We start from the raw sequence: 14,357 nt of genomic DNA, 5'->3' as shown, positions 1-14,357 counted from the left end.
AACAAACTGTAGTCCTAAATGAGCGGACGTGCACCCAGGTGTGCATGTGTGTGCATACGTGTCACCGCGGAGGGTGCTGAGTTGTTCTGCGCCTATGGGCCTCAATGCAAGTGTGTAAAATTGCCCGCCACCAGGGGAACGAGGGACGGGAAAGGAGCTCCGAAACGCAGTCCGAGCTTTCCAGTGGAACATCCTAGGACCCGGCGCCGGGCGAGCCAGGAACCGGCGAGCAGCACCCGCCCGGCCCCGTCGTCCCCCTGCGAAGACAGCGACCGCGGTGTCCGTGCGAGCCTGGCGCGCGGACCCCTCCTCCGGCCTCCAGGAAGCAAGACGCGGACACCTGGGGAGAAAGCGGCCGCGCGGGTCCCGAGAGCCGCCCGGCCGGACCCGGGCCGCTCGTCCCCGCCGCCGCAGGTCTACCTGCCCGGCCCCGCGGCCCGCGTCGCCGCCCCGGCGCGCTCCGCGCCCTCCCGCCTCGCGGCGCCGCCCCGGGCCCCGCCGGCGTCGCGGAGGGGCGGGGCCGGGCGCGCGGAGCCGCGGCGCCGCTTTGCATACGCGGGGGCGGGGCGCGGCGCCGGGCCAATGGGCGGCCGCCTGGCGCGACCCCGCGCGCCGCGCCCCGCCCCCCGCGCCCGGGCGCCGGCCCCGCGCCGCGCGCGCTTCACTTCTCGGGGGCTTTTTAAAACAGCGCCACTGGGGTCTTCTCCATGCGGCCCGGGCTATGACAGCCTCCGTGCTCCTCCACCCCCGCTGGATCGAGCCCACCGTCATGTTCCTCTACGACAACGGCGGCGGCCTGGTGGCCGACGAGCTCAACAAGAACATGGAGGGGGCGGCGGCGGCGGCGGCCGCGGCGGCGGCGGCGGCGGCGGCGGGGGCCGGGGGCGGGGGCTTCGCCCACCCGGCGGCGGCGGCGGCGGCGGCCGCGGGGGGCAACTTCTCGGTGGCGGCGGCCGCGGCGGCGGCGGCGGCGGCGGCGGCGGCCAACCAGTGCCGCAGCCTGATGGCGCACCCCGCGCCCGCCTACAGCAGCGCGCCCGGGGAGGCGCCCCCCCCGGCGGCCGCCGCGTCGTCGTCGGGAGGCCCGGGCGCGGCGGGCGCCGAGGCGGCCAAGCAGTGCAGCCCCTGCTCGGCCGCGGCGCAGAGCTCGTCGGGGCCCGCCGCGCTGCCCTACGGCTACTTCGGCAGCGGCTACTACCCGTGCGCCCGCATGGGCCCGCACCCCAACGCCATCAAGTCGTGCGCGCAGCCCGCCTCGGCCGCCTTCGCCGACAAGTACATGGAGACCGCGGGCCCCGCGGCCGACGAGTTCAGCTCCCGCGCGAAGGAGTTCGCCTTCTACCACCAGGGCTACGCGGCCGGGCCTTACCACCACCACCAGCCCGTGCCCGGCTACCTGGATATGCCGGTGGTGACGGGGCTCGGGGGCCCCGGCGAGTCGCGCCACGAGCCCCTGGGGCTCTCCGTGGAGAGCTACCAGCCCTGGGCGCTGCCCAACGGCTGGAACGGCCAGATGTACTGCCCCAAAGAGCAGGCGCAGCCTCCCCACCTCTGGAAGTCCACTCTGCCCGGTAAATGGCGCCCCCTCTCCAGCCCCGTCTTCCGGCTCCGCTGCAGCTTCTCCGCCGCTCCCGCCCGGGGTCACCCGGGTGCCGCTCTGCGCCCTTCCTGGCCCGCCCCGGCGGCGCTGCACCCCTGGGAGCCCGACCCCGCCGGCTGGCGCTGTCCGCTCGGCCCTAAGTTGAGCTGGCCCCTGGCCCTCCTTGGGTAAGGGGCGCTGGGAGGGAGCTCCGGGGACCCCGGCTGGCTTCCCTCTGCCCCTGCGCCCCGCCCTCTCCGGCCCTTGACACGGACGCAGAGCTGAGAAGTTGGCCTGATATTTGGCTCATCAGATGGCCACTGTGCCATATCTGGGAAAAAAAAAAATGGCTTCACTGTAGACGCATCTAGTGCTGGGGCTTGGGGCAAACCGAGAGGCGCCAGGCAGAGGAGACTCGGTGCCCCAGTCGGGCGCCAGGGCGTGGGCCGCTGGGCTAGGCGATCGAGGGACGCAGGAGAACCCGGTGGAGGTGGTCACTGGCGCTCCGGGTGATTTCATTTCAATGCACAACTAACCACCCTACTCACTAACCCTCCAGGCTTTGGCAGAAGGCCGGGTTGTCCAGCGCGTGGCCGAGCAGCCGGGCACTGCGAGGCGGGTGGCTCCCCGAGCTGTCTTCGCTGCCGTCGGTGCCCCCGCCCGGTCCGATCCCCGTGTAACTTGCCTTCTCCCCTGTCTTCCAGACGTGGTCTCCCATCCCTCGGATGCCAGCTCCTATCGGAGGGGGAGGAAGAAGCGCGTGCCTTACACCAAGGTGCAATTAAAAGAACTCGAACGGGAATACGCCACGAACAAATTCATTACCAAGGACAAACGGAGGCGGATATCAGCCACAACGAACCTCTCCGAGCGGCAAGTCACGATCTGGTTCCAGAACAGGAGGGTCAAAGAGAAAAAAGTCATCAACAAACTGAAGACCACTAGTTAATGGATTTTTAAAACCGGAGCCAAGGGCAGCTTGAAGAAGTGCTTCCGAACTCGTTTTGCCCAGAGAATGATTCTTCGTAATAAGTGAAGAATTGGAAAGAGAGAGCCTGGCGTTTTGTTCTCCTAAGGGGGGGAATCGCTTTCTCTTTAATGGAACCTACAACTTAAAAAAAAAAAAAAAACTGGTAAAGACTGCCAGTTCTCCTGCCAGCCCCATCAGACCGTTAAATGACAAACTCTAGAGTCAAATGCGAACCCTAAACACGAAATTTCAGATAAGTTACCTGTTTACTGAAATCTTGTAAGTATTTATGTGGCCGTCATATTTTAGGACACCGCGTTAGATGGCAACAGTCTGAGAGCTGATTACAAAAGTCAGAGGCTGTTTGTAAACATCTGCCTGTCCTTCATAGGTTACCACCCCTTTGCATGGTCAGTGCCCGCTCAGGTGAATCTTAGTGAAGTTCCACACGGTTGTGTGTCTGAAAGATGTTTTATGATAAGGTTGAGAGGGTGAAAGAGAAGGCACTGAAATAATAATCGTGAACTATTTGCTATGAAGGGGAAAGAATTGAAAACCCTTGCGAAGATCATTTGTCTTGAAAGTAAGTACAACCAGCTGAACGGTTGACGCTGGAAGAAACCCCCAGGTTGGTAACGTCCTTCTGTTACTGCTTATAACAAGCATATTTTTGGCATGCACACTACCCCAATATCAGAGATATTCCAAAGGCACGAGTGTCTTTTTTAAAATCTTTAAACCACCAGATGAACTGCAGGATTCACTTTATGTCATCTCTGGAAGGTCCCACCCAAACACGAAGGGCTGTGGCTTGAACACAATTCTTTTTTTTTTTCTTTTAAATTGGCATTTCCCAATATTTACTAAACATTTTTTTCCTTTTTGCTGGAAAAATCATGTTCCTTTTTATTTTTTTTTTAGAAAACTCAGAATGGAAATTAATTCTCCCCAAATATTTACATGCCTACACCCTCTGTTCTGATCTAACGAGGGATTCCTATTTTTTCTTGTTTCTTGTGATACGAGGCCGCATTAGAGTGTAGGGGATTCATCATCTTCACAGCGCATCTTTAATCAAGCAGTCCTTTCAACCAGCACGTGCGTTTTGTTCACATTTACTCTACGATGCTATCTTGTAAATAAAGACATTCAGCACACTGTGAAAATGTATCTGTGCACCTGCTTTTAAAATATTTCTATTAAAAATAAAATAGACCGATAGATAGTAATATAGTGGTATTAATTCTGTTAATAAAGCAGTCACTGACATTAAAATATGAAGGAAATATTCATTACTTTCCTATGCTAAACATGCACTCCACAGCAAGAAAAGGAGCAGGTTTGTCTTGTACAAGCCAAGGACCATTCTTTTCTATTATTATTCAGCTTTTGTAATTTTTTTTCTACAAGTTTTTTAAGAAAACAGAGAAATCCCTGATAACTAAAATCCTAAAGATGAGAACTATTTCAGGGATATGAGAGCATCAGGCATTTTGAAAGGGAGAGAAAAAGAAAGGAGAAAGAGACAGTATAAATCCCCATGCTCTCTGTGGAAAATGAAAAGCAGTTGTTTAGTATCAGCAATGCCCGGACTGTTATTATAAAAATCTGCTGTTGGGTCTGTGTGTGTCTGAAAGGGTAGGTTTTGATATTTGTTGAAATGACAGGACTAGGTAAGGCCTTAAACCTTGACCTTGAGCAAAAAAGACAATTTGTGACCTTGACTTTTGACAGCTCATGAAGCGGCCAGGGCTGGATTAGTTGATCAAGGGCGCCACCTGGTGTCGACAAGCTTCCTTGTACTTCTTTCAGCTTCAAGGGAATCAAGGGCTCTTACCTCCTTGACTTGTTATTTCAGAGATTCAATGCTCATTTATTTGGCTCCGGGTGGAGCAGATTTGAATATATGTAAATTATACATGTGCCTGTATATATGTGAATATATCATATGTGTATACATGTATACATTTGCATATCGGTGCTTGTGTGTGCTTGTATATAAACTTGTAGAATCTGTACAGATATCGTAACATTAATTGCTGATGACCCAAGACATTGTAATTTAAGGTGATTTCTAGAGCTGAGGTGCCAAATGTACTTCACACAATGAAGTTTTGCTCTTTTTCTTTAACGGCCAAGTTTGATTCGTCTTCACAGCGGCTCACTCGGATTTCTGCAGATCTGCTTTAGCTGTACATTTTTGTTACAGTTCAAGAGGTGTTCTTAAATAACCATTCTTCCTTGGCCCTCACCCTCCAAGGTGGTCTACCACCCTGATTAGAATTATCGGGGAGTCTTTACGGCAAATAAAAAGTTTCAGATGCCTCGCTAACCCTGGAGTTCTAGAGTTACATGTCAGAAATTCAAAGAAATCCACCTCTTAGGAGGTCAGTAAGTAGAACTTATAAATATCTCATAGCTACAAAATGACCATAATATGGATGCCGAAGGAGAGTTATGCCAGACAGCTCAGAGCTGAGTGCTGCTCCTGGGTGCTGTGCAATCTTAGGTTGATGTTTATGAATCTGATGTTGGATTTGTGGGAGAAATATGTTTAATGTTAACGACCGCCACTGCTGGGTGTGGCAGTGCATGCCTGTAATTCCAATACTTGGGAGGCTGAGACAGGAGGATAACAGTTTTGAGGCCAACCTCTGCAACTTAGCAAGACCCTGTTTCAAAATAACAAATAAAAAGAGCTGGGAGTATAGCTCAGAGGTAGAAGGTCCCTGGGCTCAGTCCCCTGTACCACAAAAAATATGCCTATTAACAACCACCATCAAAACGGCAAATAAAAAGTTTCAGATGCCTTGCTAACTCTGGAGTAATGATAATAACAGTATTATGTCTCCTGTTTATTGACACCTAACAACACATTAGGTGCTGTGTTCAGAGTCAAAAATGATAACATATGTATGTTTATATATTTAATATGCACGTAGGGTAATGTGTCTTTTGTCAAATCCATACCATGCACAAATGAATTAAAATGTTGATGGAACCAGTAGCCTTGGAATTTGGAATTTTCAGTCGCAAATTAATTTAATCTTTATGTTAGAGGAAAGTAATAGTGAATGGAAGAACCAGATTCATCGCGGTGGAAATTCATACTGGTTGATTACAAACGTGGATGACGGAAACCTCCCCAAACTTGCGTGAAGACCAAATGATTTATAGATGAATTATTATCATTATTATTGCTATGGTTATTATTATTGAAAGAATCTAAAGCTTTTTTAAGGAAAAAAAGGATGGTCCTGAAACACGTGTACTGGATGGTCTTATGAAGTACAATCATATATTGACGCTCTGAAGATTTTCACTGTCCTTGTGGGGACAAAAGAAAGCTGCAGACCCACCTCCCTCCGGCCCCGCTTCTGCATGACCCACCATCGCACCAAAGGAACCAGCGCCTCCAAAATGGGCATCCGACTCAAAGCTGCATCCGACTGTACCGTGAACAGCTCCGACGGGACCCCTCTGTTGACAGAGGCTGTTTTTCTTTAGATGTGAGGAATATTGAGCCTCAGGCCTAGGGAAGAACTGCAGCCGGAACACAGCCCCTTGCGAAGCCCTCCGCGCTGCAGGAACCCTGGGTAAAGTAGTGGCCTTCCTTTTCTTTTCTTCAGTTTTTGAAATTGTAATGACAAAAGATAATGTCAGCATGCCCCCCCCCCAGGTCTAAAAGGGGTGTTTACCGTGTCAACCTGAACCTAACTCCCCACTCATTTGAAATATCTATGGAACTACTAGATAAGCTGACTTGGGCAGGGAGTAAATAGGCATCGCCCTAAAACCTTTAGAACAAAGAGTGCCTGAGGACACCCGCCTCCTTTTGAAAAACAGGAATACCATCAGACACGGATTCCTGGACAAATAGAATTGCTGAAAACCTGATTCAAGTTTTTTTTTTTCTAAAAAAAGAAACCCTTCTTGAGCAAAAAAAAAAAAAAAATTATAAGTATGGGACTTTTTTAAAAACCCTATTTTCCCCATCTACTCTTAATATGTCAGATTTACCACGATATTTTAAGTGGATGGTTATAAAATGTCACTGTGTATTTCTCTTCTATGTATGCCCAGAGTAGAACTCAAGCCATCCATTTGAATTGTTTTTAACAGAAAACAGAAGAAACAATTTAAGAAAAAAAATTATTTATTAAAAAAAATGCAACCTAATTGAAATGTCTTCTTAGAAATTGACCAGGAGACAGCGAAATTCAGCTGAGATCGATTCATTTGTGTGCGGGCAGTGAAGGGCTGGATTTTACTGCATAATACATCTGCGCAGGTTACTGTGTGCGGCGCGTGTTTGGAGCGGAGCCTGCGAATCCCCAGTTCAGGAGAGGCCGCGGTTGCCGGGTTGCCAGCGACTGCTAATCCCTAGACCGGTGGGTTCAGAGGCGGCCTTCTGGACTCGCGGACCTCTCCCGAGGAGAGCTGGGGGCTCGCTGATTTATGTGCATTCCTTTAAACTTGATCGAATGCGTGTCAGCAGCCCAAGACCTGGGGAATCAGAGAAATGTGCAGAGCGTTGCTCGCGTCCCATTTTTCATAAGCAAAGATGTAGCGTTATCCAAAAGGCCTGAGGAGATTTATGCCTAGGTTTTAGGACAGGCACGCTAATTAAGTTTTCATCTGCTCAGCCTCCCGGTTAAAAAAAAAAAAAAAAAAAAGCCAGTTTCATTCTTGAGGAAAATACCCACCCAATCCTCACGCATGTACCTAACGCCCACGAATGCCTGAGAGGTGTTTGCTACTTAAATTTTTATTTTTGAAGAGAAGAAGAAAAAGTCTCTGGCGCAGGAAAAAATTCCACCGTGAAAGCCGTCAAGGCCCCGCCACTGATTTCATCCCTCCCGGGCTCCTCTGTCTTGGGGCGGCGGCGGAGCTGGATCCACCTGGCCTGCAGGAGTCCTGACCGCGGGTGTCAGACTTTCAGGTCAGGCCTTGGCGACAGGTCGTGGGGTGCAGGGGTGCGGCCCACTCGTGGCAGAGGCGCGAGGCCTCCGGAGGTCGCAGCCCTGGGCGCCGCCCCAAAGGCTCCATGAACCCCCAGGCCACTTGGAGGCCTGGCCCAAGGGTACCAGCCCAGCCCGCTGGACACGAGCAGGAGGCCTGGCCACCTCGGTGAGTCCCCAGCTGCCAGCTGACCCCGCCGCCTCGAGGCCCTGCTGGAGGACAGGCCGGCCGCGCCCGGGTTCTGTGCGGGTGCCCCGGGCCGCCCGCCCCAGAGGAGCGGGCACTGAGTCTCCCCTGGTCTCGATTCCCGGCAGCTTGGACCGTGGTCTGCAACGCGGATAAAACTTAAGGGGAGCGTTTTTCTCTAAAAGGGGTTTTGAGATGGGAAGGAAAAAGCGGTGTTTTCCTCTATCAAACGCGTCCGCCTCCCGAGCCCCCCTTCCCCAACCTGGCGGCGGGCGCGCCCTTGCCCCTGCGCCCCGCACCCCTGCGCCCTGCGCTCCTATGCCCCCGGTCCTCGCCCCTGTGCCCCCGGTCCTCGCCCCTGCGCCCCCTCGGTCCTCGCCCCTGCGCCCCCTCGGTCCTCGCCCCTGCGCCCCCTCGGTCCTCGCCCCTGCGGCCCCTGCCCCTGCGCCCTCGCCACCAGCGCCAGCGGGCCGGCGTGGCACCGAGCAGCCCCCGCGCAGCCGGGAAAGCGCCCCGGATAGGAGCCGAGGCGGCTCGACTGTACCTCGGAGCCTTGGGGCCTGGGGGTTAAAGACCGCTCTCGGGGAAGGGGGCGAGAGCGGCCCCTCGGGGGGCTTTGTTCGGAGGCCTCCGCGGGCCTGCTAGCGCTGCACAAGATGGAGGGGAGTGGGGTGGGCCGCGCAGCGCCTCTGCTGGGTGCCCGGGCTGAGACAGCGGCGTCCCCAGGCGGCGGCGCGGGGAGCACTCCCTCCAGCGCCCTGTAAAGGTCAAGTCTTCGGCGCCACCGTCCCCGGGTCCCCAGCAAGAGGCGGTCAGGAGCGGCCGCCGCGGTGAGGGCAGGAAGGCACGGTGGGGCCCTCTCTCCTGCCGCCACCCGGTCTGCCAGCCGGGGTTCCGGTGCTCCCTTTCCAAGGCTCTTACCCCCAGCCGGGTTTGGAAAGGAGTCCCCCGCCCGAAGCCAGGGGTGCCGGAGTCTTGTTCTCATAGCAGAAGAGCGGATTCTGCCCCAGCCGGGAGACTGGAGTCGCAGAGGCCTAGCCGGGGGGCAGGAGGGAGCGCTGGCGGGTGTGGCTATGTCCAGGTCGAGTTCTGGGTCCGGTGCATAGCCACCGTCCACGAAGAGTGCAAGAGATAAAGACCCTGTGTCCAGACCCCTGAGTCCAGGCCTTCGCCAGGGCAGGCCTTCGGGGAGCTCCCGGATGCCCTTCTACCTACAACCGGCACTGAATGAGGCAGAGCCGGCTACCATTGTAAAGACCATCTCCTGGGCCTCTCAAGATCCCCTCCCCCTGCAGAGGAGGGGTCCCTCGCACCCTGCCCATGGCCTACCTGCAGCAAGCAGCTCAGCCTATCACCCCAGGTAACCCAGACAGGGTCTGCAGATGATCTTTTATTCCGAATGACAGAATAGATGGGCTTTGCCCCCACCCCACCCCTGGCCCCAGAGCTTCATGGGCTAGGTTGGCAAAAGTGGGGGGGGGGGCTGCTGAGCAGGCACCGGCAGAGCTGCGGGCAGGGTCAGTGGGAGAGGCTCCCAGGGCAGGGCCTGGTGGGAGCAGAGGTTCTCTCCCTAAACCTGGAGTGTGAGGCACTGCCCCAGCATGGGGTCCTGTTGGCCTCAGCGCTGGGGACTGGGATGGAGGACCAGCGCCAGCCTTCGGGTTCACTGCCCTCTTTTGTCCTCTTTATTGCGGACGGATGCACTTGGCTGCGGAAACCCGTTTAGGCCGAAGCTGCAGGGGATAAACAAGGCAAGCGCTGAGAACCAGGGCTTCGCCCTGCACCCCCCACCACCACACTGTAGGGGAAAAGAGTAAAATATTCTCCAATGAGTGGGCAACCGTAAAATAAAAGTAGTTCTCCTCGAAGGAAAGGACCCTCCTTTCGCCCACTGGTTTGAGACCTACTAAACTAAATGATAACCAGATTGGTTTGGGTGACTGAGGCCCTCAGCTGAGCCGGGTACCCCACTCCCCAGGGGCCAGAGGAAGAATATGGACTTCTTCATAGGTTTAGGGGCATTTTGGGGGATAATCGAACCTGCTAGTCAGACCAGAAACCAATCAGGAGGTCAAGTTCAAGGCATTACCCTTTCCTGTGCCTTAGCAGAGAGTAGACTAGCTTAGAGAAGGGCTGGTGCCTGGACAAAGGTACAAATTGATCCCTGCCTCCACCTGGTGGTGACAGAGCTGATGCCCTGATATCCTATGGAAACAACATGTGTGGGATTGGCTAGGGTCGGCCAATAAGCAGACCTGGGAACAAACACTGGGAGACCTCCGGGGCCATCCCAGACGACCCACCTCTCTGGCTCACACGGAGGGCAGAGTGGCCCCCATGGACACGCCCTACTTGGAAGAAGAGACCCCTCCCTAACAGAGCCGGGGCCCCTGGAGGGCTCTGTGGCCATCATCCTAGCTAGCTCTTGCACCTGTGTGCAACAGTCTTCAGTTTAGCTTTCTAAATACAGCCAACATTTGGGGACAGAGGAAAGTAAGGGCTCACACCAGCCAGAAGAGGCGAAATGTCAATGGCACCCCAAGCAACCCACTGAGAAACGGCTGTAGACAATAGGGAATGAGGTCCGTTCTATTGAGGGGGTCTAACCTGTCCCAGGCCAGCTTCCACGGGAGACTGCCAGGCCGGCGAGGCAGGAGCTGGCTCCCTAGAAGAGAAGGAGCAAGTGTTGGTGGGAGAGGAAGAGAGAGAAGGTGGACGTGGTAGGGCCTTGGGGGAGAGCTTTCAAAGACTGAGGTGAGAGGCCCAGTCCGGGTCTCTGGTGGGGGAGAATGAGCCTGTTTCTCTAATGAGCCCATTTCTCTGTGGTCGAGTATTAGGCGCCCTGCAGTGGCGCCTCAGCTCTTGTTCAGCCTCGCAGAGACATTAGAAGAGACGGGAGGCCTGAGAAAGGAGACTGGCTGTTCAAAGAAGCAGAATGAGGCACCTAGCAGGCAAGAGCTGCAGGGGAGAAGGGGAGAGGGACCTTGGGGGAGCTAGGCTTGGCATTCACACCGAGACCACACGCTGTGCATTCCAGGGGCTTCCCGCACAGGCACTTGGAGACTTCACCTTCCCGGGTTTGGGGACGAGGAGCGGCTGCTGTCTCCCAAGCCAGCTCCAAGGACAGAGTGGGCAGCCTAGCGGACGTGCCAGCTGGGGTTGAGAGCTTGGAGTCTAGGGGTGCTCCCTCCCACCCCCTCTATTCTCCCTTGGGGTGAGAAGGTGCTAAGCTGCCTCTCGAGAGATGGTCCTTGCAGCTCTGGTGGCTTGAATGACAGTGCTGGAAATACCTCAGGCGCCACAAAACCAGGGTGACCAAGCTTCACTGGGCCCAACTGTCCAAGAACCCAGCGGGAGCCACCCGCCTGAGCCAGGCGTCTCCCACCCGCGCTCTCCCGCGTCACCCCAACCTCTCCGGCTTCAAGAAGGAGCAGATGCGGCAGAGGCGCCTGGACACGCTTTATTCTGATATCCCGCCTGGGAAGATGGGTGGAACACGCCGGGTGCACGGATCCCAGTCTCCGCCTGGGCGCACTCTGCCCTCCGAAGAGGGCCCGGGAGGCGACGCACCACCCTCTCCCCTCCCGATTTTAGAGCCGAATCAGACGGAGCCTCTGAAAGGCTTGGTCTGTTTTGCTGACCAAATCTCCTTGTTAGCCGTTTCCGCCTGACACGGCTGCCGCGGGCGCCGGCCTGATCCTCTCCGGGTGGCCACCTCCAGAGACTGCGCAGGGAGCGCGGCTGCCCCGCCGAGGGCCGCCCAGACCTTGAAGTTGGGAAAAACAAGAGGAGATTGCACGGACGCCCTCCCTTCTTTACAGACACACGCACCGTCAGGCCGCCGCCACTTCCTGCCTTTGTTTTTTTTCTTCCTCCAAACATTTTTGGCCTCTTGCATTAGCCGCGCTGGGGCTTCGGGTCGACGATGAAAGGAAATACACGCTCAAGAGTGCTTTCTGGAGATGGCCCCGGCGGCGCGGTGGAGCTCTTGAGAAAGAACAGCTCCTGGGAAACCAGTCGCCAGGGCCAATGTCACAGCCCTGCCCTCTGCGGCCTCTTCAAGAAATGGAGCTCTGGACTTGGCCTTCCGGGGTGGCCTCAGCCCGGGCGGGTCTTTCCCAGAGCCCAGCGGCAGGCCGGCTCGGCTCGGCTCAGCTCAGCTGTCGGGCCTCCTGCAAAGTGGGAGAGGCAATTAGGCTCAGAGCAAAGCCCCTTTCTTTCCTGAGATTTGGTCCCAAGCTCAGAGAGGCACCCCTCCACCCCGATGCCCGCCCGAAGAAACATTGACCGCGCAGGGCACATTCTCCCAAGTGGGGCCGAACCAGGAAGTTGGGGACACGGTGCGGCCCTGGGGACCCAAGCACCCGACTCTTGTCCCTGCTGCTGGGGAACTGAAAGCTGCCGACAGGCCTTTTCCCTCTTTCATCCTCACCGCAGCGCCCCCACATGCCCCCTTCCAGGTGGCAAGTCCCTCTGCACACCCCGCTTGCATAAAGCCTGCCCGAATGCCACGCTAACCACTCCCCGACACCTTCCTCTGCCCAGCTTTTCCTAGGGAATTTGCCTTGTCTCCTGCCAACACCCATGGGATCCGGACCTGCCGGCACCCACTTCACCTGGCCCTGGAGGAGGGCAGAGGAGGCAATAGCTTTTGCCGAACATACAAAGCCCGTACGAACCTTTCTGCAGGGACCCCTTCTCCCTGGCCTCGGGGAGGCCCGTCTAATTAAGAGAGGGGTTTCGTGCCGCGGGGAGAGGTGGCCTGGCATCCCCCGCTGGTGGACCACCACAGCCCCGCGGCTCAGACACAAGCTGAAGTTGACTGCCAAAACTGCTATAAAACCGCAGGTCTGTCTAGAACTGTTTTCGGTTCTCCTAGACGCCCCCGGGTTCAATTATGGTCTTAAAAGCCCTAATACAAGTGCAAGAATTTGTTTGCCTTCACCCAGGGGCGGGGCAAGCCCTGCAATGGTGGCGCCTTTGTTATGGCACAGTCACTGCAGCTCCTTACATTCCTTTTGTTCCAAGGTAGGGGTGTCTAGGAGGACCGGGTGGGCTGCTGGGGGAGAGTTGGGAGAAAGAATCAAACCCAAGCCAGGGGAACTGCTCAAATATTGCTGTTTGAAGCCTCCCCTTCTCTCTTTCATATTCTATCTCCAAGAAAGAGATACTGTGGAGAAACAAATATTTTGCCTTGTTGGTCGCCGCTGGAAATAGGAGTTTGTTCACTGCAGGACAATCCTGTGATGGTGATCCCCACCCAGCTCTAGGAGGTCTCAAACTACCCTTCCCTCCCACTGGACCGGCTCGTTCACACCTCTGCCGCCCTCTCTGCGGGCCACAGTGGACGCGTATGTCACGCTGAAGATGTGCAAGTATTTCAAGTTCGGCTCTCAGGGATTCAAGGGGCATGAACGTTCTTGCAGCAAATCCTGAATAAAGAGTTCATTAAACCAATGTGTCCGAGTAGCTTGATTTGTGATAAGCACCCCTTGTGAAGGGGGGGGGAGTAAACATTAACGCTAATAAATTAGTTTACTCCGCTACAGAGTAATTACTCGACATTACTGATATTTACAGTGGGTATTCACATGCAATGGTGGGTCGTTATTTGGGGAAAATACCTAATGAGGATATTTCTTTTCCATCGTAATACATGATTAAATTTATTGTTGAGCCGGTTACAGTCAGCTCAGCAATAAATAAATAAATCGATGTTGACACTTAAATACCAAAGATCTTAGAGTTTATGCCCTAAATCTCCCCAAGATATGAAAATACCCGCGGTCATTTCCTGGATGGGGAAAGGGAAAAGGTTTTCCCTTTTTGACTCTCCTTTTGTGATACTCCTGCTCCTTCTAAGAAGAGAGTTAGGAGGAGGCCTCTGGTTTCGTGCCCCACAAATATTGCTCCTTTGGTCCTGCGGAACGGAGCATTATTTTTGCTTTCTTGATTTCCCTACTTCTTCCTTCCAAGAAAGGTAGGTTCATATCAGCAGCGATGGCTTCTGGACAGCCTTAGCACGAACCTAGGCTTTTCGAAGCATCCTTATTGCCCAAGGTATAGGGAATCGGAGAAGCGCCTTTTTTTTTTTTTTTTTTTTGGCATTGTGCTGAAATGAGCAGAAGAGACAGCTTTTCTGAGCTTCTGCCTTGCACACCCTCTCTCTTTCACTCTAAAGATTTGCGAGGAAGAAGAGGCGAGTTACTGCCTCCCCTCTTAGCTACAGCTTCTTGGCCATCACTCTCTCCCGCCACCCCCTGTCCCCCAGGCCCCGAGTTCCACGAGCAGCCTGGTGGGCCCCAAGGGTGCAGCGTACCAGGAGAAGGCTCCTCGGATGTCAGCGCCTCTACAACAGCCCGAGGCTCGCCTCAACCGCACGCTTCCCCGACTCCTCAGCTCCAGAAGACCAGGCCGGCGGGCGGACGGCGCAGAGGGCAGCCCCCAGCCCCCGGCTCCCGAGAACCCCAGCCGGGCGGGGAGGGGGGCTCCTCCGAGGACAGAGGGCGGGGGCGGGAGGCCGGAGGGAGAGTGGATCCCGGATGAGACGAAGGGCCTGGGGGAAGCCGCCCGGGCGGTGGGCGGTTTAGTTTAGGGACGGAAGGCGCTAAAGCGCTTCGGAAGTGACCGTGAATGCCAGCGTGTAATCAAGCCACCGTG

General features: G+C 55.4%; 1 protein-coding gene across 1 annotated transcript; it reads left to right on the top strand.

The window, feature by feature from the left end:
- Window positions 1-721: 721 nt before the first annotated feature.
- HOXA13 (homeobox A13) lies at window positions 722-2,528 on the top strand (the record flags this gene model as incomplete). The annotated part of the gene is made up of 2 exons (XM_080701666.1): window positions 722-1,571; window positions 2,284-2,528. 2 exons carry the CDS (start codon window positions 722-724, stop codon window positions 2,526-2,528), a joined length of 1,095 nt encoding a protein of 364 aa, XP_080557792.1.
- Window positions 2,529-14,357: the final 11,829 nt, after the last annotated feature.

This window comes from Muscardinus avellanarius (genome assembly GCF_963383645.1).
Source record: "Muscardinus avellanarius genome assembly, chromosome: 9".
In the NCBI taxonomy this organism is placed as follows: Eukaryota; Metazoa; Chordata; class Mammalia; order Rodentia; family Gliridae; genus Muscardinus; species Muscardinus avellanarius.
This window is presented reverse-complemented; position numbering and strand designations above follow the sequence as displayed.